Here is a 22,105-nt window from a genome sequence, read left to right as displayed (position 1 = left end):
GTGTAGATAACAATAAGTTAACAATGGAAAACGTTCAAGCATATTGTGTTTTCACTGGGGGGCGAGGCGAATTATGGACGCCGAGCTAGTTGGCCTGGGATTTTGAAGGAAATCGTCCAAATGTTCAAGATTGTGCATTACATCAACTGGAAAAGGTTTCACTATTTGGAGAGTTCAGAGATCGAAATCACATCTTTGTACTTCTTCTCACATATGCAAATGTTTCCTTGTGACGTTTTACGCAAGGAGTTTTCCAACTGACCAATCAGATTGAAGCTTATTGTGTTAGTTCTGTACGATTTATACTTGTCATGTTCGTGGTTCGAGGGCGATAGGTAAAATATGGCGGACATTTCCAAACTTAGTTACGTCGAATAAGCGCTGTTTGGTGACATAATCAAACACGTTTTGGATCAATATTTCTTTGAACAATCTGAACGCGTTCAGGCAACCAGAAAGCGCTTATAAAGACCGGCAGAACACGCATCGAACGTGACGAAAAGAACATAGTCGAAGACGATTTCGAATGGCGGCGCGGTGATTTGTAATTGTCCTTTCCAGACGCGAACATGAGTACAGCAAAAAGAAAGAGGCGCACAAATAGGTAAGTTTGTTTACAATTTTTACTTTTCTTGCCGTGTTTGAGGGAGATACGGCAATAGGAAATGGAATTTGTGATCCGTGCGGGACAAATCGACAATAGTGTTATGTTCGGCTGCACGTCGAGAGCCAGTGTTTCTTTTCAATTCTTGATCGCCTGAAAAAACAGTTAACTGGAATTCTTGCCGATTGCCATACAAAACAGAAAGATGCTATTATCAGTAAGGTTGTTCTGTTATTTAATCTGTTCGCTCCCGAGTGGACTTAGAGCGTTTTCTGTTCGTCCCAGTATCGACTACAACTCTACCGTAAATGTATACCCGAGCTTTTTCCGGTGTACACAATTCCGAATTCTAGCTTTTCAAAACTCGTAGCTTGTTCGCTCCCCGCGAAGCGCAAAACCCTAGCTCTTCTCAGCAATGATATAAACAAACCCACCAGCCGGCAAACCGCGTTAAATTCGCCGTTACGAGCTAGAAAGGGTGGCAGACAAAATTTGCATTACTTGACAGAGTCTTACAGACCGCGCTGCGCCGGCGAAACCCGTGAAATGGACAACATTTTATTTCGTTCCTGGTGATTCACTTGAGCGTACTTTGCTTCAAAACCTGAATTGCTGGCAATCTTGATCGTTTTACCTTTGAATAGTATTCTATCTTGGTGTTTTTGCCTCGTTAGTTTAAGCTTATATTCGATGCAACACTGCAGATAAAGTGCTGTATATCTAATTGTGACCTTTGACAGGAACAACATAGCTTCACCCGTTTAAAACTTTGAAGCGAACGTGGAAGTAAAAAAGTACGGTTGACTGTTTTATTGAGAGTAAATAACGACAATGTAATTTTCGTGCAAGATTTGTCTGCGGCCGATCAAAGAAAAACCATGCAAGCATTCTTCTTTGGCTAAAAAACCATGGGATGGGCTGATGGCTAGCTAGAAATTTTACGAGACGAATGCTACGCGCGTTTTTCTGTACACTGCTTTATTTTTTTCATAAATCGTTTATTGTAAGATCGTGGTAGTGATTTATCCAGACCTGCGAGGCCCACTGGGGTGAAGTAACGCTTTTGTTATGCGGAGTCAGTCCCGCCATGTTTGTCTTTTACGAGTTTTGGGCTGATCGTCCAATTTTTACACCCGATGCACGGAATCCTTTTCTCGTGTTCTATAAGTCACAGGAACATGTTTCTTACATATTTAGAAGCTTTAAACCTTTGAGAAACACTTTGTGACATTTGCGTGTGTGTTTTTGCCATATTTTGCATGCATCGAGTTCCTTCAACTTTCGTCTCCATGGTCATACTAATTTGCGACGGCGAGAAACAATTCTGGAGACGATCTATATTATTCCAAGCGTTTTGTTGCGGTTTTCAACAACCAGTGCTTGAATGTTGAGAACTACTCGAATTTTGTAACCGAAAAGAGCGATTTTAGAGTAAAATTTTCACAGATAGGGTGTCCATAACGAAAAAAAAGCGCGTAGACGCACAACTCATTGGACATTTTTCGAATGTTTGAGGCAATTTACATATTCAGGTGGCTGTCAAAATAATTCGTTTCTTTTTGTGCCGTGGATAATACACATGGCCCTTTATCTTTGGCGTGCTTCGGCTAATTCTTATGCAAATCGAGAATGGAAAGTTTTGGCGTTCGATGTTCATTAAAAAGGGAGAAAGGGATTCCGTGAGTCAAGTGTGAAATCGACATTGCTGTTCTCCACTGCAGTCACGGAGAAGTTGCCACATGGACTCGAGTCCTTGTTGACTTATGAATAATCGCTGTTTCAGCAACCTTAGGGGGACCGCTTGCTTAAAATTCTCTTTTACCTTGGTACTTTAAGGAAAAATAAACATCTTTTGTTATTTACTTCTCAAACTTTTCGACGTGTTTACGATTTTTCGTGTCTGAGAGAAATGGCTGCGGTTTGTTGGGTCGCCCTCTGAATAAGTGAGAGGTCGTAAAGCACACCACACCAGAAATAGTAGACGTATCTTTAGTTTTGAGTGTATTTTATGACGGAATGGAAACCGTTAGACAGATTGACAAACATCAAGGACCATTAATTAACAAGGAGGAAACACAAAATTTACATACACAGGGTTTTCGACTATTTCTGTTCAGTTTATTCTGATGTTTATCTCGTCGAGTCGCTTTTCAAATGGCATGACTAATAATTTAGCATTCAACAAGGGCCATGAATTACTGTACTCCTCGGATGAATCTTGAAATCACTTAATTTTTGACATGTTGGCAGAGTAAGAGAAAGTGTGTTGACAGATTTGGGCAGAAAGAATTTGAATAATGTAGTGAAGTCTTCAATCTGGCAGCCAAAAACTAATTGCTTTTTCGAGTGCTTTTGCCACTGTCTCCGATTTTGTTACTGTAGTTGTTCAAGCTTGCTTCCTTACTGTTTCATTAAAGGTTGCGTTCAGCTTCATTGTGGCACATGGGTACTACACAAACAAAAGGAAAACTTAACAACTGTATTTGTATGTCAAGTTTAAGCAGCTTAACCTCAGACCATTGCTTATCCCCTAAATATATACCTTCAGAGTTGTCTGGACATTTATTTGTTAAGAACATTTGCTTCAGAATTCTTTTCATCCTCTCTAGAGAAGTGTCTGCGAAAAAAAACTATTCATGAACGTTCATTAGCAAGCCCCATACCCCATGCACCTTAAAAATTACCTCAAGTAATTGTTTTGTAGTAAAATTTCAAACCACAATCAATTAGCTCTCTGTTAGCCTTAACATCCTTGCCCTTTGAAATATTTCCAAGTGTAAAACTTTGTTGGTACAAACATTTTACAGACAAATTGTAACTTTCTCCTTTCCTTTGTTTGGTACCCCTGGTTTCATTTTGTAAGATAAGATGTTTCTCTCAGATAATGTAACCTCCCTGTGGGTAGTAATCAAAAGAATGATAAAATCATTTCTCTATATAAAGGTCTGAGCAAAAATCCAAAAATTTATGTCTCAGATTTTTTGGCTTGCATTTTTTTATTCTAATTTTTTTTCTCGGCATGTTGACGTCTGAATCGTAAATACTGCTGTCTTGCATTGTAAATTCCACACTTGAGAACAAACAATCAATCCTTTTTTTTTTTTTCACAAACTGTTTGAAACAGCATCTCACAAAAGTTGATAGTCTCAACGTTCTATTGTCTCCTAGACAGTTTATGCCTTAGGCTGAAAATGAAATGGATTGGATGTCAGTAGTAATTGATTTTTTAGCAGTGATGTTGCCAGTTACATTTTAAGTTCTGTATTATACCATCATTCAGCACAACAGGAAATTGAGAACTTGAATGAAATCTAGGAAACACTATCTCCAGGTGTGCATTTCTTAAATTTCTTGAGTGTTCTGAAATAACAGAATTGTTTTGTCTTGGTAGTATAATAATTGCTTTGGCTTCTTCATATGTTTTAAGGGATAGATCTAATGAAGGGAAAAAAAAAACAATTAAACAGATTTTTTCAAAACAGTGCTTGTAAGCAAATCAACGTGTTTGCAGAATCCAAATTGTACACGCGTGATATCAATATTATTAAGTTATTGTGAGTATAAGTTAAGTTAATTGTTGGTTTCGTTTTATTTTCAGTCTCAAGGGATCCTTGAATCCTTCAAAGCGGCATCGTGATCGCTTCAATATTGAATTAGACAACCTTGCAAAATTGCTACCATTTCCACATGATGTGATTCAGAAATTGGACAAGCTTTCAATTTTGCGATTGTCAGCAAGCTACCTCAGAGCCAAGAATTTCTTCAAAGGTAGGTTTAGCTCAAATTCAAGGGAATTTTACATTTTCTAAGAATAATTGATGATGTTTTCTCTTCTGCCCAAATGTGCCTATTGGTAAGTTGTTGAATCAACTTGGAAAAAAACACTGGATGACTACCTGCTAAGGATCTGTGTTCCTTCCAGGAGGGGAAGCAATGTTTCCAGTTACTTCATTGTTTGGTTACTGGACTTAAGCTCAGCTAGCTAAATCACTAGACTTCTACAACCATCTACATAAACCTGTAGGGTGCAAAAAAAAAAAAACAACAACTTTCAAGCTTGTCCTCTGGGCAAGCTGTAACTATGAGTTACTACTGTACCCTTCGCATCAGGTAAAAGGTAGAGTTTGTTTTGAGCCAAGCTCTCTACCCTAAAGGAGTACATCCCAGTTTCCAAAGCATTAAGCAACTAGGAGTATTTGTATTTCCCCTGGATGGGATGCTAGTCCATCGTAGGGTTACCCCCCAGCATTAAATTTATATGCCTGTGGAGAGAGGCATTGTGAGAATTAAGTGTCTTGCCCACAAACAAAGAACACATTGCAATGATTCTGGCCAGCGATGTCTCAAAACCTGGCCACTTGTTCCTGTGTCTGGCATGCTTGACTGTAAAATCCACTAACTAATCCTGGTCATAACTTCCTATGTTTATTGAATCCAAAATGCTTAACCTGAGTAGCAATTTTATCTAAGTCATAACTGCATCAAAGCAACTGTGTAATGTAGTTAAATATTTCTTGCACTGAAAATCAACCCTACCCAGTGTACAGTATACACTGTATGTGCCAAAAGGACTTGTAAACTTGGCAAAGAATGAACAAATTTCCAAATTTCTGACGTCATACCTGGTAAAATTACAATTGCTTTGTGTACAAGCTTGTTGAAGGTCTGCTTCAGTTACATGGGGATCATCTATAGCATAATTACTGTGTTTCCCTAGTTAAGTTGTTAGCATTTTCCCACCAAGGAAGCCAACAGATAGTTGAAACCAAATAACTACTGTAGTATCCAGTAGTTGTTTTAATATTGTATCTTAATTTTGTGCTTAAAGAAATTGTGAGTTTATTAAAAAAAATAAATTAAGGAAAAATCCTTTTATGAAATAGTTTCTTACAATTTTTAAGTATGGTATCCAATTTTGTTTTCATGTGCAATGGTCTTCTTGTTCAGCACCTTTGAACGGAAAAAATAGCTTATTATCAAGGGTTTTTTGTGTGATATTGGAAGCTTCCTTTAAACCTCACGATTGTTCAGTAAACATGGTTAGAAACAAAAGTAAATACATGATGTCTTTTTCAGGTCAACAGTGGACGGAGGACAGTCAAGTGGGAAGACTTGCTGATGGGAATGGAGACTTTGAAGGAAATGGCATTTTTTCAAAACTTCTCTTAGATGTAAGTCCTTTTTGTGTGGATTAAGTGTGACTGTCTTTGTAGATATTTTGGTTGGTCGCTTGAGTGCACATACATGTAGTTCATGATCCACTCTTGTTTATTGTGCTAAGTGAGTCATACCCTGGTGTGGTTGTAAACCTCAATTTTAGATTGAGATTTATTATATTCCTTAATTTAGTGTGTAGGCAGGTACAATATTGTTCAAATTTTTGTTTTTATGTGGGAGTTTCATTGTTGTCAGGTATTTAACTTGATCATTCAAAACTCTTCAATATTGCTTGATTACTGAAAAGATTGGTTGTGTTGGCTTGTTTTGTGGCTAGTTTAAGACAAACAGCGGTAAAAGGATTGATCATGTTGTGGCTAATAAAGTTCTCAGCATGCATGTGCTGGGGTAATCTTGTAAGAAAATAGTGTGTTCAAAGAGGATGCCTGAAATGATATAATGTTGCTTGAAAGTACATGGGATAACTACAGTTAGACCCCATTAATTTGAACTTGGCTATTTCAAATTCCCCATTAGTTCAAACTCAAAACCATTTCCCTTTGATTTACCCTTCAGTTGTTTACTATCACCTATTTCAAACTGCTGCTATTTTGAACAATTTTTCATTTCCCCTAACAGTTCAAAATAGCGGGTTCTGTATGTAGTGAATGTATATGTGTGAGGCTAAAAGTTGGAAATAAATTCTGGTGGATGCTTGTATAAGGACACTGAAGAAGATCCATGGCAAGCTATTTTAGAGATGTTGAATCTATTCTGTTCTTTGATTTTATCCAAGAATTTGGATACATGTATGCATTTTAAAACTAAAGAAAAAATCCACAAATTGATATATTTTTTTATCATCATCACCTTGTGGTTTCCTTGACAAAGATGTTCGTATTACAGTAATAGATGAAATTGATTGCTGTTGTATCTCTCAGGCCTTGGATGGCTTTGTTATCGTCCTGACCAGAGATTTTGAAGTATTCTATGCATCTGAAACCGTTCAGGAGTACCTTGGACTTGCGCAGGTAATGTGAAATCTCAAGCAAAAACAATCTATTGACAGAGATTACTTTGAAATTAACATAGCTATCATGTAAAAATAACAATGGATTTCCAAATTTAGAGCTAACAGTTTGAAATGTTTCACCATGAACTTATAATTTTTTTTGTTTTTACAAAGGCAAAACGATTCTTTTGGTCTGTATGTTATTTGAAAGTATAGGTGGTAGGTAATGCTATAGACAAATAAATATCTGAAATTATGTTATATGGACTTGCTTGTGTTGTTGAGAGGCAATAATAAATTAAGCAATGCTCATTACAGATTGTTAGTTATATGGAATGTAGACTTTTTCTTGCATGCAATTTGAATTATTTTTAACATAAATTTGTGGACTGTTTAATAAACTGAACTTTCCTTGGGAAAATGTGATAAAATGTTGTCTGAATGGGATTGTTTTCATTAAAGGTTGTACAGGCAACAGTAATCTTTGTAAAGCCTTTTACATTAACATGTTTATTGTTGCTGATTAATTTCTTATAAGGATCGTCATGTTAATACATGAGCTTAAGCAGCTGTTCTGTTTATTTAAGAACTGAAAGATGCGCATTTATCATGCTTAAAATTTTATTTCACATCTGTAATGGATAACGAAGGCATTTGTTTCATTTTATGATATTTAATATTTTAGCGTGATCTTCTCAAACAAGAAAGGTTCTTTTCTTTTCACACGCTTTTTTTAACTGATGTGGGTATAAATACTTCTAGCATCCTGTTTCTAGAAGATTAATAATTTTGATTATGTTTGGAAAACCTTTTGCCCTTTAAGGTTGCAAGGTGATATTTGAGAAATACAATACATTTTTAATAAAACAATTGACTGAAAAATTTGTGTGGGAACCTCAGGTGAATACTACTGATAGTAATGGGTATCAGGTTAAAAGAAAATATCACGTGCTGTAAGTTCTAAGTTATCCTTTGCGATAAGCTCAAAGTTAGTAAATGTGTAGGGAAAATGTTTTACAGTGTATGTTTTCTGACTCTTGTTCATAAATATTCTTGCTTTCTATTTGAATTGATAGGTTTGTACTTTAAAATATTTAGCATTTTTGTCTCCTGAATGCATCCATTGTTTGGAAACATATCATCTTGCTGGTTACACCTTATTTACAGAACTCTTTGATATTTTCCTGGTTTTGTCTTTGCAAAAATAGTAGCAGAGACAGTTGTAAATAAAAAAAGGCTGAATTTAAATTCTTTTAGCAAACTGGTTGAGAATCTCTATGCAAACTGCTAGAGAGTTTGGGTCTCAAGTACCTATTTACCAGTAGCTCAATTGACCTTTACAAATTATACCAGTCTGCTAAATTTACTTGGTCCTTCTCTGTTTATTTGACCAGTGATCTTATCACACTTGAAATTGAGGAATTTGCACTTTCTATTTTTGCTAGTGATGGCCAACAATTTAATTGTTGAAGGACAGTGTTTTACGCCAACAGTAAACAGAAGTTAGTAAATAGGTACAGAATATGTTTTACATGTACAGTGTACATGTATGTTCAGTGACTCTTGTTCATAGATATTCTTGCTTTCTATTTGAATTGGAAGGTTTGTCCTTTAAAATATTTAGCATTTTTGTCTCACAAATGAGGAATTCAGGAATTCACACTTTCTATTTTTGCTAGTGATGGCCAACAATGTAATTGTTGAAGGACAGTGTTTTACACCAACAGTTTAAGGTTTCAAAATTGCTTACATGCCCAGTGGGAGGCAGTGGTATAATGTGTTTTACATGTGCATATCAAGAGATCAGATACAAGTCTTGCAGTTTTGATCTTGAAAATTCAGATATGATGTAAATGTTACAATGCTTCACTGTTGGTTCAAGCTGAAAACATGAATCCATTTAATTAAATAGTAAATTACCTCATGTGGTGTGTGCAAAGTTCTTCTGGTCAATTATTTAACTGAATATTTATATGAGGAATTGTTAGTTGGAAAAACACTTCCTATCACATACTGTTTTCTTTACAAAAAGTTTAGCTGGTTGTATTTCGAACCCAAAATGTCAGCTTACAGTGTGTCTCCTTGGAAACAACAGCCTTTTCCACATTATTGAAGTTTTAGCTGATAATTCATGAATTATTCTAGAAAAAGAGTGATTTTTTCTTTTTTCATACACTGGTAAATCTTAATATCCAGAGTGACCAAAGGGCTTTAAAAGAGATTTCATCGGAAATGAGTTTTTTGCTTTCTCGTCATAATGTGAAAATGTTTTGCTGTGAAGCACTCCTAGATGTCAATTATATGTTGGTTAATGGAATAATTATAGTTCTGTTTTGTCTGTGGTGACAGAATAATGAACATGTTCAATGTTCACAGTTTACAATGTATGTACATATGCTGTACTAGCTGGAAATATTAGCTGAACAACAGATGTACACTTTGTCTGACTACATTTGTGTAGATGCTGCACAAACATGTTGTAAAACTCTAAGGATGTATGAACCACTCACTCCCAAATTTTGTCAAAATTGACCAAAATAGTCTTAAGTAATAAGAACCAGGTGACAATTACTGCTCAGTAAGTCTCATTTGAATATTAAGATAGCTGAAAGGTTTAATTATCCACAGTTTTATAAGTGAGAACTACCATTTAAATTCAACATAGCAAGCAACACTCATGAATACATGGAGCTTTCATTTTGTTGGTAGAAAGATAGATGTGACCCTTAGTGTGACATGATGAACATTTATTTAATTAAAATCATCTGACTGTTGTTCTCTTAAAGGAAAATCTTGTGTTTTTATTGTGGCCCACAAAATGGATTATAGAATCAATGATACCCTCACCCAAACAGGTTTCATCTGCAGATAAAAATCAGGTTTATTGACTTGAGTTATGAGCTGGAGCGTGATAGTGTTCTTGTATTATGTTAGAGTACTGTTCCTCGTTCAGAGGTGGATAAACCTGTTATCCTTACACTTCACTTTTGTTTGCACTTCTAGCAGTGTGGAAAAGATAAGAACCTAGGTCTAACTGTAGGTTATTTTTTAGGCAAGTGTTATTCATCAAGATTTCCTGAGGTTCATACATGTGGATGATCATGACTTGATCAAGAAGAATCTTCAGCCCTTCCCTGAGGACGAGGAGGAACAAGTAAGATGGATGACATGAATTTTTAGTGTTCAGTTAATGTCAACAGGGCTGTGCTCTAGGGTGCGTGGATGCCACACGCGACTAACTTTAGCCTTTGGGCGTCTGGAAAAACTCTTTTTTTTTTCATATAAGCTTAAGTGCTGGGCACCCAGGATTTCATGGTTAGGAACCTTTTGGCTCCTCATGATTTTTCTTAGACCACAGCCTTGGTCAACTTTCATTGCAACACGTAGTGTATGGGTTCAACTTTTTTTGATTCATCCTACACAGAATGCCAAACATTATACCTTGTTTTGATTGCATTTCTCAGTTCTAACAGCAATATCGAGTATTGGAACCAAGAGCTCTACACTCAAAGTATTTTCTCTTTTTATTTCCTTTGCTGAATGAGCTCTTGAGTTGTTTACTGTGAGAGAACAAAGGAAATTTAGCATGCATTTTTATGAGGTTGTTTTTAGGGAGAAAAGCTGTTTGTGTATCAAGAATAAGTTTCAACCATGTTGAACTACAGGAATTGGTTTAATAAATGATTATATTGGAAATTATATTACATTTTCTTCTTGTTTGGGAAGGAAAAAAGGGCTGTTTCTTGACAGATAGTAATCTCTTTCCAACCAGCCTTTCAAATAATTTTTCTGTAAATTCCTGTTGTGCCAGGACAAACAATTTCTTTTCTGGAAGTTTCTTTTACATAATGCCAGCTTGTACTTGATTTTTTTCCTTTGGGTAGCAGGTTATATTGTGTGATAAAGAAAGTACTCCAGATTGTGTGACACAGTTCATTGAAAACAGAATGTTTTGATAATCAATATCTTGGTAATGCACGGAAGGAAATATATTGCGTTTAAAGTAAAAATCCACAGTAGTGTCCGTTGATTCCTGAATCCTGAGTGGTGATTTGACATCTTTTTGAACATGCTTTTCTGTAAATTTATTTACGCAGAAAATTAGAATTCTTGATGAGGAGAATGATGGGGCAGCTTCCGAAAGTGGCAGCACAAATAGTACAGGTATGAAAGTTTTTGTTTTTTTTCAATAACAGTTCTGTAAAATGATTCACTTTCATACTGGTTGTTTTTTAAAAAAACATGGTTCACTTTTTAGGAGACATACAAATTATGGCCTTATCTATTTTTCTTTCTCTCTTTCTTTCTTCCTTTGTTTTTTTCTTTTTTCATGCACAAATTTTCTAACAGTGAAAATTCACCCTGGGCTGTGAGTCCTAAGCTATTTTTTCCTTTGCTTTAGTGTGGAAAGTGTTTCAGTGCATAAAAGAGATCTTTGATAAAAGCAATGGCATTAGCCCAGGACTCGTTTTTCCTATTAACGGCTATCAATCTGTGTTATGCGTACACCTACTACTAAACACAGACCATTTCTTTATTTTGGGTTTTTACAACTGATTTTGTTTAGGTTGCAACTTTTTCATGTTAGTGAGACATGCGATTGTATTCTCTTTCTCAGGAGATGACCAAAGTAATAACAATGCTGTGGAGACAGAGAGGTCTTTTGTTTGCAGAATGAAATGTATTTTGAATACAAGTGCTGGCTTCTTCAAGGTAAAATACAGTATGCACAGAAAAACACAAAATATGCTCTTTGTTAGTCCAATTAATAGATGTTGGTATGAGGCCTGATGGCATCAGAGTCTCCTTTCAGGAGTATAAATGGGTCCCAGCAAATTCAGTTACTGTGATAACCCTGTGATCAACTCGCATCCTATTCAGGGGAGAGTAGAAATATTCCTAGTTGCTCTGTGGTGTGGAAACCAGAGACAAATGCCAGCCTGACGGGCCACTAGACTCCAACGTAGATGATACGTACGATATTAAAATAGATGATTACTTTAATTAGTTTCTTATTATGCTCTACAGCCATTCAGGTGTAGTGGACGTTTGCGTGAGATGACACTCCCTGACAGTGAAAGAAGAGAATATGGACTCTTCATGATCTGTACTCCACTGGAAACAGTTTCTTCTTCAATGCTTGAGATTAGACTAAAAACGTCCCTGTTCTGCACCAAGAACCGAATGGATCTGAGTTTTATGGATATTGATCAAAAGTAAGAAATGGATCTTTACATTGATGTACAGAATATGTTTGGAAGAGAAATAATTATCATTCTTGTACAAGTGCATGCAAGATCATTTTAAAAACCTTAAACTTTAAGCCATTTTTCTGGCAACAAGCTACATTTTGGCATCAAGTTTACTAGTGTTTCCTGGAATTTTTTAACAGTAAATTTCTGTTGCGGAATGGAAGGTATTCTTGCTTGAATGTTTGGTGGAACTTTCATGTACATTTGATCTCTTTACAATGGAGTCCAAAGCCTAACTTATTTTTGAAATTATACAAAATTTAAAATAACCTGCTTCTTTGATGTATGCTCACTTAAATCATTCTGTGAGCTTGATGACTTTTAAGCAAATTTAATTAAAGTTTTTTTTTTTTTTTTGCAATTTTTTTTCAGGGGGAGATCATTGCTTGGTTATCACAAGAGAGATATAGCTCTGCAATCCAGTTATTGTATGATTCATTTTGATGATATTCCCGTGCTTCAGACTCTTCATAGTGACTGTAAGTATCAGTGTTAAATTTGATTTGCTTAGATGTTGTCATTATTTAAGTCTGGGATCAATTTTGGCCAGTATTCTTTTGGCGAAATCTTGTTCAAGTCACTTCATTCTCTTGTTACCAATCTTAAAGTAACAGAACTTGACAAGGAATCCAAACCAATTTACAAACCAGAACTAAAGTTCTCTTCAGGGTCTACTCAAGAATTAGTCGATTGTGCGTGCCCTCGTCAACTATCGCGCATAGAAATTGAGAGTGAATAATTTAACTTTTTTAGTCATGCAAAACTTTATCTAAATCCTCTTCACAGACACCACTGGCCACTTGTTTGTTAACAGCCCCACAATGCTAGGCTACTCATCTACAACAGACTAGATAGTGGGTAGTGTAGCCAACTAAAGAATGGCATTCATGATAGAGGGCTAGTAGATTTATACTAAAAGGCAATTATAATTAATTATTATAATGTTGTTTCTTATAGTGATGGGCACTGGAAAATGTCAGGGAACATTTCGCATGCTGAACAAAAACCTGAAGTGGCAGTGGCTCACAGGGACAGCACAGGTTGTCTTCAAGGGAAACGAACCTGATTTTATAATCACAACAAACAGGCCTCTGAGGTAAACATTAAGACCTATTTTTTCCATAAGTTTTTAAAGCAATGTCAAGCATACACTCGGGTAGTGATAATAGAAGAAATCATCAACTGGGACATTTGTTTTGTTGTACCACCAACTTCTCCCATCTAACATGAAAAGAAAAGTAGTAACCAGTATGGAGAATAATTATTGATGTTTTGAACTGATATTGAAAGGCGTACTATTCATTTCAGTGATCTGAGTGAGTGGCCATTCTAAATTTTGATTTTTTTTTTTTTTTTTTTTTTTTTTTTTTGCTAGTGAGGAGGAAGGTGAAGAAATTTTGAGACAGCGAGGACAATTTCCTGTGTTACCTTTCACGGCAAGTGATAGTGGATCACCCAGTCCTCGGAGTCCGAGAAGCCCTGGCAGTGTTAGCAGCTATAGCAATGGTGGCAGTCCACATCCAGTTGGAGTACCCTGGGGAGATTTCTCTGCCACTGGGAGCTTTAAATTCCCAAATATGCCACACAAGTATTCTAGCAATGGCAGAGTGAAGAAAAAGCCACCTGCTTCGGAAGGAATCGCGAAATCTCCTGGCAGCGGTAAGTTTTCCTTTATTTCTGGTTCTTGCTTATCTAGACTCAAAAAAATAAGTTTAATAATGTACTCACAGAGATCACTCAGTGTTTCAGACTAGTTTTTGCTAAGTTTTCAATTTTTTTCATTATAGCAGTAAGTCATGGGTATCTTTAGAAGCAACATGTTCTTTTAAATCTTGGAAGCCTTTCTTGGGAATAATTAATTGCTTATGAAGGAATTTGTCAGGCTTAAGAATTGGAGCGAGTAGATATGTTGTTTACCTCTCTTAAGTGTTGCAGGGTAGTTGTTTAAACAATGCAAGTAACTTATGTGGTATCAGTGAAACAAAGAGATTGTTTTTTTTCTCAACTTGGTCTATGTGACAAGGTGACTTGCAAAAGTCTTTGATCGACAATAGAAACTAGATTAAACGTTATTTTGGATGGAGTAGGGTTTCCATTTGTTTCATATTACTACAGAGTTGCCAAGTTTTTGTTACACAGTGGAAATCAAAATTAATAGGGTCACTAAGGGGCTATGAAAATTTGATGATATTCATGGTGGACATATTAACAGGGTAGGGTCAAATTTTATTAAATGGTCTACACAAGTGAAATCTTGACAGATCTATCACAATTGTATTTCGTAACATCTGTTCTTTAATAAGCATCTGGAATGCAGATGTAACTTTAGAATTTAACTGAAACCTCAACTGGTACATATCATATTAAGTGAGGAAATATGAACACCTGTTTTGTTTGGTCATTTTAATTCACTGAAGGGTAAAATTATAATGGATTATACAGGTCAGGATGTGGCTGTTATCCGTATTAACAGGGCAACTGCATGAATGGGTTTTCTTGTAAGAAAATGTATGGGTATTTTGCTGGGATAAAAGGAAAGTTACCATAATAGTGAAGAACCATGTTAACAAGGTGATCCTAAGGCGGGCTTCCACCGCACAGCATATTTGTATGTAAAATTGCACCGCAATGTTGTGTGGTTTGAAGTCAGTACTAGTGAGTAATGAGGCTGACAAGGATCGTGTTCTTTTGCATGAAGCAAGTGAAGTTGTTAGCTTTATAGACTAGCGACTGTTCAAATGCATTGACCTGAAAAAACAACATACTAGCTTTGGGTAGGGGGAGTTAATTTTGTCAAAAGTTACAGTTGATGAAAAGTAATAGCACACAGAGGTGTGCTATTTTCCCAACATATACACAGTTGCTAGTGGTTTGGAGAACAAAGGATCTTTAATTACATTCTGGTTAATGTTTGCCCTGTAAGTACCTTGCTATTATGCCGCCCACCCCCCTATTGCAGCCATGTGGTAGCTGAAATTGTAGCATAACTTATGGAACTTTTAATGAAAGCAGCTTCTGCTATGGCTGACACCAGATTGCGGTGTTAGTTGTGTGGACATTTAGGAACACAGTCAGGTCTTCTTTAAAACTCTTAGGACCCCTACCATAAAATTCTTACCCCGTTGCCCTTGAAAAAAAAGCAGATATAACAGCATAACAAATTGATGTGTGATAACCTACAATTGATAGCTGCCCATAAAGGGGAAGTTATTAACTTAGTTGCTCTGTGCCACAGAAATCTCATGGGCTCAAAGGCAAAGTTGACTTTGATTGATAGCTTGTAAACCTATCAGCCTACACTCACTATGCTGTTAAATTAATCCAAGTAAAATAAGGACATATTTGTGACCTACCAAGCATTAAACTTTGTTAAGGTGGCTTATCATTAGCTAAAACCTTACACAATGGGCTGGAAAAGATAGCAAACCCCGTAAATTACCATAATTTTTGTTTGTTTGTTCATGTGGTAAGTGCAATGCATTATGTGCCATCCTTCTTGTCCACAGCAAGTTACAAGTGTAAATTTTATTGCTATGTGCTGCATCATCCATACATGCTGCCAGTCTCGCTGTTTTCTAACGGCGAAATGGGGATCAGAGTTGCTGCTGGTGCTGATACTTTAACTTTTCCCTTTTTCTTGAAGTCCCTGGGTCACTTTCAACCAAATTTATGTTAGAGTGAGACCCATTCTAACTGAATGACAGAAATGTTTCTTTGGTGGAATGTTTTGTGTTGTTTCAAGTAACAGAGGAAGCAACACAATTAATGCTCCAAAAGATTGTTTCTAGCATTTACTGTTTAAGGGTTTTGCCACGATTGTCTTATTTAACACCCTGCAAATTTGCATTTCTGTATTCCCATTTGCTAAATGCATCCATCTCACTTCTGTGTCTCAGCGATACACAATTAATTGTCCATTACGTAACAGGAGACCATTGCCAAAGCGTTTTTGTGAGAACTTCAAAAGCTTACCATTTTTAGAGCAACACACACATGCACACACACTAAGGTACCTAAAAGCATGACACTTTTTGCAAACCCACTCGGAACTTACTGTTTTTTTTTTCTGTTATTGTTAGGTTCTCCTTCCCCCATGCAGGACGATTTGTACTCACCTCAGCACCCTGGGTCCCCATTTCCTGATGCTTTTTTAAGCTCTACCTCTTGTACTTCTGCACCCCTGTCCCCGCCCTTGCTGGACTTGGGTGTAGACATACAAGCGGAGCTTGAAAGAGAGGCTCCAGACCTAGACTTCGCACTTCTTGATCCACAAGGTAAGATGGACCTTGTGTTCCTCTTTCACTCTGCTCTTTGTCTTCTCTCTCTTTCATGCTTTTCCTGCTCGCTTCTCCTTGCTTTCTGTTACATTGCAAGCTATTTGATTTTGATATTAACACCATGCACCCCAATCAAAGATTAAAGTTCTGTTAATCCCTTTTAATGCTGTGTAACTTTCCTTCTGGTATTATGCAGTGTAAATAGTATAAAGATAACAGTTAACCATAATACAAAGTAAGAGTAAACTTGGAATAAAGCAGTTTTTCAATGCCTTTTAAATTAAAGTAATCATTAATGATCAGTTCTAGACATGCCTATGTCCAATGTCTGTAGCTAGACTGCACACTGTACAGTACATCACCGCTCCCCATCGGCAATGCCTCTTGCATTTTGTAGATCTGGTTGTCGTGATTGTTTGTTGAAACACTGCTTTAATTGCACTCACCAGCAAAAATAACATCTGTTAATATTAACTGCAATTATCATGGAGTGAGGGAAGTTAGGATAATTATAATAATGTTAAACTCATCTACTCACTGGCATGTGTTGTCTACTTACTAACGGTGTTGTTAAATTTGTTCCCCTCTAACACTTAACAAACAGCTTTGTAAATGTCAAGAACCATCTGGTAATATGTAATAAACAGTACCACATAAAACACACTGCTCAACGGCTCTCATTTTAATGGTCACACCCAGGTTTCATCCTCATGTTGAGAGTGAACACCACCTTGTACAGCATAGTAAACAGTACCACGTGAAAGTATTGCTCAATAGCTCTCATTTGAATGGTCATGCACTAGGATTTCATCCACATACTCAGAGTGAGAACCGTCTTGTACGTACATTGTATTAAACATTACCAAATGAAACTGTGGCTCATTGGTGTTCATTTTAGTGGTCACACACTTGGGTTTCATCCTCAGATGCCAAAGTTAGGACCACCTTGTGCAGCGCAACAGTCAGTACCACTTAAAAGTGCTACTCCACAACTTTCATTTAAATGGTCACAGGCAGCATCCACAGACACGAAATATCAAGCACTACAATAATTATTGACTATTCTAATGCCACTGTTGAATAGGGATGACTTTGAGTTACATCATTCAACCATAATAATCTTCATTTCTAATTCATCTGGAAAGGTGTTCATAAAAGAATGTTTTTGGGAGATAACCTGCACGTAACACCATACAGAGTACATGTGATAACGTAGATTAAGAGAAGATTAATATTAGTCAAAATTGGAGGAGAATCTCTGACTTGAAGTTTCTGTTTTGTTTCTTTGAAACAGATTTGACATTAAATGATCTTCATCTTGAACCATTGGAGAATGTTAACGGCAGTGATCTTTTGGTTATGGATCCACCAACTTACGAAGAGGCCTTGTTGCTTGCTACAGGTTGTCTTTCACTTAGTGGTGACAACAACAGTCTGACAAGTCCCGATGGAAGTCAGCCCTCATTATCTCAAAGCCCTCCAAAGAATCTCGAACACTTTTCGCCAACACCCCAAATGGGCCCATCACCTTATCCATCACCAGGACATCCTACGTCGCGTAATTCACCCAGTGGTTTACCAACTCCTGACCCATCCCCTGTGGGGCATTGTAATCCATCAACAGCCAGAGTCAACATCTCCTGGCAGGGGATGGGCCAGATGAAAGTGTCCACTCAGCCTCTGCAACATTGCCAGCCTCAACCATCGCCACAAGTGCATTCGAAGTCGGCACTTATTTCTACAACAATAAAAAAGAAAGAGAGGCTTGAGATGTATGGTTCAAGTTGTGTCACAGGTCAACCTGCTAACCCTATGACAAGTCCCAGGGGAATGCAAAATGTTCATGGAAACTGGATGCAGCAGAATCAACCACAAGTTCCCAGAAACATGCCGCAACAAGCCTATGACTGGAAAGCAGCACAAGCAATGCAACACAGCGCGATGCAGAATTTTTCTGGGGACAGAACTGCCACAGCCATAGCCCAGGAAAACCCTGTTTATGCAACAAATATGCAAGGAGGAAAGTGGGACAATGTAACGGTCCCTCCTCTCTTTGAGGACACTCTGCCAACTCTCGATTTTGATGGTGGTGTAGGATACATGAAAACAGGACAAAACATTGGAGGAGGTCATCTTCAACATCACAACTGGGAGCCACCTGTGGACATTTTATCGCCACCTTACCAAGAGGACTTTCATCCAGGATTTGGATTTCAAGGAAATCCTCTCCCTGCTACAACAACACAAGGTCAAACAACCCTTGGATGGGGATAAGAGAGGTGCAAGGTAGCATTAAAGTAAATACTGTCCATAGATTCAACACCCAGGGTAGAGTTCCAGTCAAACCTACCAGTGGGCATTAGGGCAGTAAAGCTTGCATTGATTTGATCCCCAATTTTTCACAGTTTGTATTGACAGAAGGGCAAATTGAACTGACTTCAGAGCTTTAGAGTTGACGAAGTATGTTTCGTGGATAGATACATTCCAGATTTCTAGGTGTTTTGTTCATGGAAAACAACTTCTTAACACAATGGCGATGGCATTAGAGTGTCATCTTACCAAATATTTAAAGAGAATGAGCAGTTTTGTACATTTTCTCAGTAGGGTTATAAGTATGTTAAATGGTACTTTCAATCAGGTTATAGGAGCCGAGTGCATTCATGGTATCAGTTATTTCATTGGCTCAAAATGTTATACCCTGAATGCCAATTTAGCAGTTTTCATCTGAAAACAGCTATTTTGCTTAAGTGTAGTTGTTGGTGTAGCTAGATTTGAGGTACAACTTTTAGCCAAGTAACCATAATTACCCATTTCATTGCACTTGCAACAGTAGGAAATCTTAGTCTGGTCAGTTCAAATTTTAACGTGAAAAATTTAAAAATCTCTCATATAGTGATAGAGTGAAAAGTAAGGAAAAGTTCAAAAAGGTATGTGACTTAAGTTTCTAAAATTGATCGTTTTAAGAAATGAGCCTCATTGTAAGCTGCGTTCGTTAGTTTACCAAGTGAGCATGTAAAGACCTTTCCCAGCAACTGGTTTTTGGTGTCACTGTTGAGATTTGAGAGGCACATTGCTCAAATGGCGAGTGCATTGGCTCTGGATCCAGCTGTCCAAGTTCAATTGCTTGCCTGGGTCATTATGTTGTGTTCTTGGGCAAGACGCTTTACTCTTGCAGTGCCTTTTTCCAACCTGGGATGTGAGGTAGTCACATTGGGGGAGGGGGCTAGGAATTCCGTGGGGGGCAAAAGGGAATCCTCTCCAGGGGGTATAGAAATTCCTTGGGGGCACTTGGTGGAACAAAAAACAAACTAAGCTCTAACAGTATGTGCAAAGTGTGTACCTTTTTGCAAAGATTTGAGACTTGAAAGCTCAGAGCTTGTTATTGTACAACTCGATTCATGTGATGTTCTTGTGAGGCTTTTTCTTAATTTGATCAAATTTGAGGACTTTTGCCCTGTCCCCTTTGAATATCAGTCAGTGTTGTCTCTGCTTAGAAGAGTATTGATTGAAACTATGAAATAAATCTGAGGATTGTCTAAGAAGGATAATTAAGCAAAAAAGGATGTACTTTAACCACGCTGAGTCTTTTTCCAGTCATACTTCCATATGCGTCCCATTTGCCTTGTACATAGATCAAGGGAAATCATTCAGTTTGTACAGTTTCTTTTTTTATCCACATTTGGTTCAGTCCTTTGTACTTAACCTAAGACTTCATGCTTTTTTGCCATAGACTTCATGTTTTTTTGCCATTTTTTAAAGTTTTCTCCTTATGGAAGGAAACAATTTTTTGTTTTTAATCCAAAAGCGATTGTGTTCCATTTTTTTTTTCCGAATCAAAATTTACACTTTCAGCCCTGGCCCGCATTCTCAACCAAAATAATTTAATTTGTACATCAAGGCAATGTCAGTTAAGGTTGGTTGAAGGCATCCTTTTTTGCAACCTCAATCCCAGGCAAAGGAGACAGCCTTGGAACGAGGTTGCCTTTTTTCCTTGATTGTCCCTACAAACTGTGACGTAACAAGAATTTATTCAAACGTTAGGGGGGTATTCCCGTGTACATACTTTCAATAGATTGTCAATATGGTTTAGTCTATTTGGTTTTTTTATCTGAACGCATTATCTTATTTAGATGAAAAAACTATATGCAGCTAAAAGTAGTAATCGATGTGCGTAAAATTAAAAGTAGACTGACTTATATTGGTAGGTGAAAAAAGCAATGGACCAAGAAACCAAGCTCAAAAAAAATATGAAATTCTAAAATTATGGAATTATTTCAAGTTGGCCAATCATAGGAGGTCTTTCACATTCAAAGTCAAAAAATTAATTTATTAATTAATGATTTGAAGCATCGTAAAGAAATATGGTTAGTCACAATTGAACATGATTGCAACACTGTTTGAATCGTAGAATCAGAATCACGGAATCATTTTTTTTTTTTTTTGCGCAAACAAATGTCTGGGTGTCGATACAAGGACACAAACTCTCCATACACGTTTGTGTGGTGCTTGTAAAGAGAATTTATTTGGTGGTCATTTCTTGCTTCGAGTGTGACCGGTCTTTTTTCAAAGAGAATACAGAACATGTCTCTAATAAGTGAAAAGTGTCAGACAAAAAGTATTGCAGAAGCAAGGGAAACAGTGTTAAGGCTGCAAAATAGCTCCAAGAGCTTGGTTTTTGACTGAAATTGTTATCACCTGTCAGTATATTTTTAAAATGGCTGTAAAATGCGATTTTAGTTTAGTGTGTTAGAAGCGGCCAGAGATCAAACCAAGGCTTAAAATGTAGAAATTGTAATGGATTATAGTAGTTTTAGAGTGCAGTACACGTAGGGTAGTTTGATCAAGTGACGGGGTTTGTCATTTGTCGCAAATAAACTGTAGCATCATCCAAAATGTGGCTTGTTTTTGTCCCAAGGGGGACTCCAAGAAAACTTTGGTGAGGACGTGGCCATGTTCCCCATTTAATACCAAAATCTGCGATTTTCTCTAACCTATTTGAGACCTGACCCTTAAATCAATACCCTGTTTCAGAGCTGCCTTACAGTTAGTTGCCTTGTTAAAGGCATTGTAAAGGGCCTTTGTTGATGGCCTCGTGGATAACGATAAAACATACTCAGTTCAAGACTACAGTGCAAATACCATACCTATTGGAGACTCGATACCCTATTTCTGACCAAACCGGCTGAAAAACCCTACCCTTCAGGGCCGTACATACCTATATAGCTCATAAGAGGGAGTGCCCCGAAGAGGATGGGGGTGTCAACGTATGTGTCTTTGTTTTCCCAGAAGTGGACGCTTTCCACTATGCCATTTGTTTTTTCACACTTCCCAAACTTCTTGTCAAACACGCGGTCATTTGCGCGGCAAACGAAAGCGCTGGAAGGTGTTCGAATGCTGTCAAATGGTACAAACTCGTCCCGTCTCCGCTGAAAATTTGTCCTGTTCCATTTGGCGGGAAATTGTCACCTGTCTTAGTAAATGGAAAACCTCGGAAGTCTCCATTGTTGCTTAGTTTCCAGTACGAGAGATCATTACACGTCACTTGACTTCATTAGTTCCAGTGCTCCTTGATTGCCAAAGGTTAAGCTGTCGATGGTAGTTCATTAAACCTTACTTAAGGGGGCTCGATCGGATTATAGAATAATGATATTTTTCAACTGTGAGGGACTAGAGCACTACCCTAAAGAATCTAACAAAATCGAACGTTACTAGTGTACTGGAGAAATATGAGAGTTTCAAATGGGGTACATGTTCGTTTTACCAAGATCGATGTTACTATTGCAACATGATGACGCATACCCCA

General features: G+C 37.2%; 1 protein-coding gene across 2 annotated transcripts; it reads left to right on the top strand.

Annotated features, from left to right (window-relative positions):
• Positions 1–267: 267 nt before the first annotated feature.
• Positions 268–21,195, top strand: LOC110053812 (uncharacterized). Of its 2 annotated transcripts, XM_089287929.1 has the most exons (13): positions 268–604; positions 4,203–4,372; positions 5,681–5,775; positions 6,703–6,792; positions 9,826–9,927; positions 10,871–10,937; positions 11,392–11,486; positions 11,802–11,989; positions 12,398–12,504; positions 12,983–13,121; positions 13,401–13,684; positions 16,105–16,299; positions 17,597–21,195. In XM_089287929.1, the coding sequence occupies exons 1-13, from the start codon at positions 570–572 to the stop codon at positions 18,574–18,576; spliced, it is 2,547 nt and encodes an 848-aa protein (XP_089144055.1). In that variant the 5' UTR covers positions 268–569; the 3' UTR covers positions 18,577–21,195. The 2 variants fall into 2 exon arrangements, with proteins under 2 accessions (XP_089144055.1, XP_089144056.1); XM_089287930.1 differs by lacking the exon at positions 16,105–16,299 and having other exon boundaries at positions 269–604.
• The last annotated feature ends 910 nt before the right edge of the window (positions 21,196–22,105 follow it).

Source organism: Orbicella faveolata, unplaced genomic scaffold (genome assembly GCF_042242905.1).
Source record: "Orbicella faveolata isolate gen_17 unplaced genomic scaffold, um_ofav_v1 contig_15, whole genome shotgun sequence".
Taxonomy (NCBI): domain Eukaryota; kingdom Metazoa; phylum Cnidaria; class Anthozoa; order Scleractinia; family Merulinidae; genus Orbicella; species Orbicella faveolata.
The sequence above is the reverse complement of the archived record's forward strand: the minus strand, read 5'-3'. Positions and strand labels throughout refer to the sequence as shown.

Excerpts from the sequence above, each read along its gene's own strand:
- LOC110053812 (XM_089287929.1), top strand. The coding sequence starts at position 570 with ATGAGTACAGCAAAAAGAAAGAGGCGCACAAATAG. Across the intron at positions 6,793-9,825 it reads AGTACCTTGGACTTGCGCAG|GCAAGTGTTATTCATCAAGA; the intron begins GTAATGTGAAAT and ends GTTATTTTTTAG. Across the intron at positions 11,487-11,801 it reads CAAGTGCTGGCTTCTTCAAG|CCATTCAGGTGTAGTGGACG; the intron begins GTAAAATACAGT and ends TATGCTCTACAG.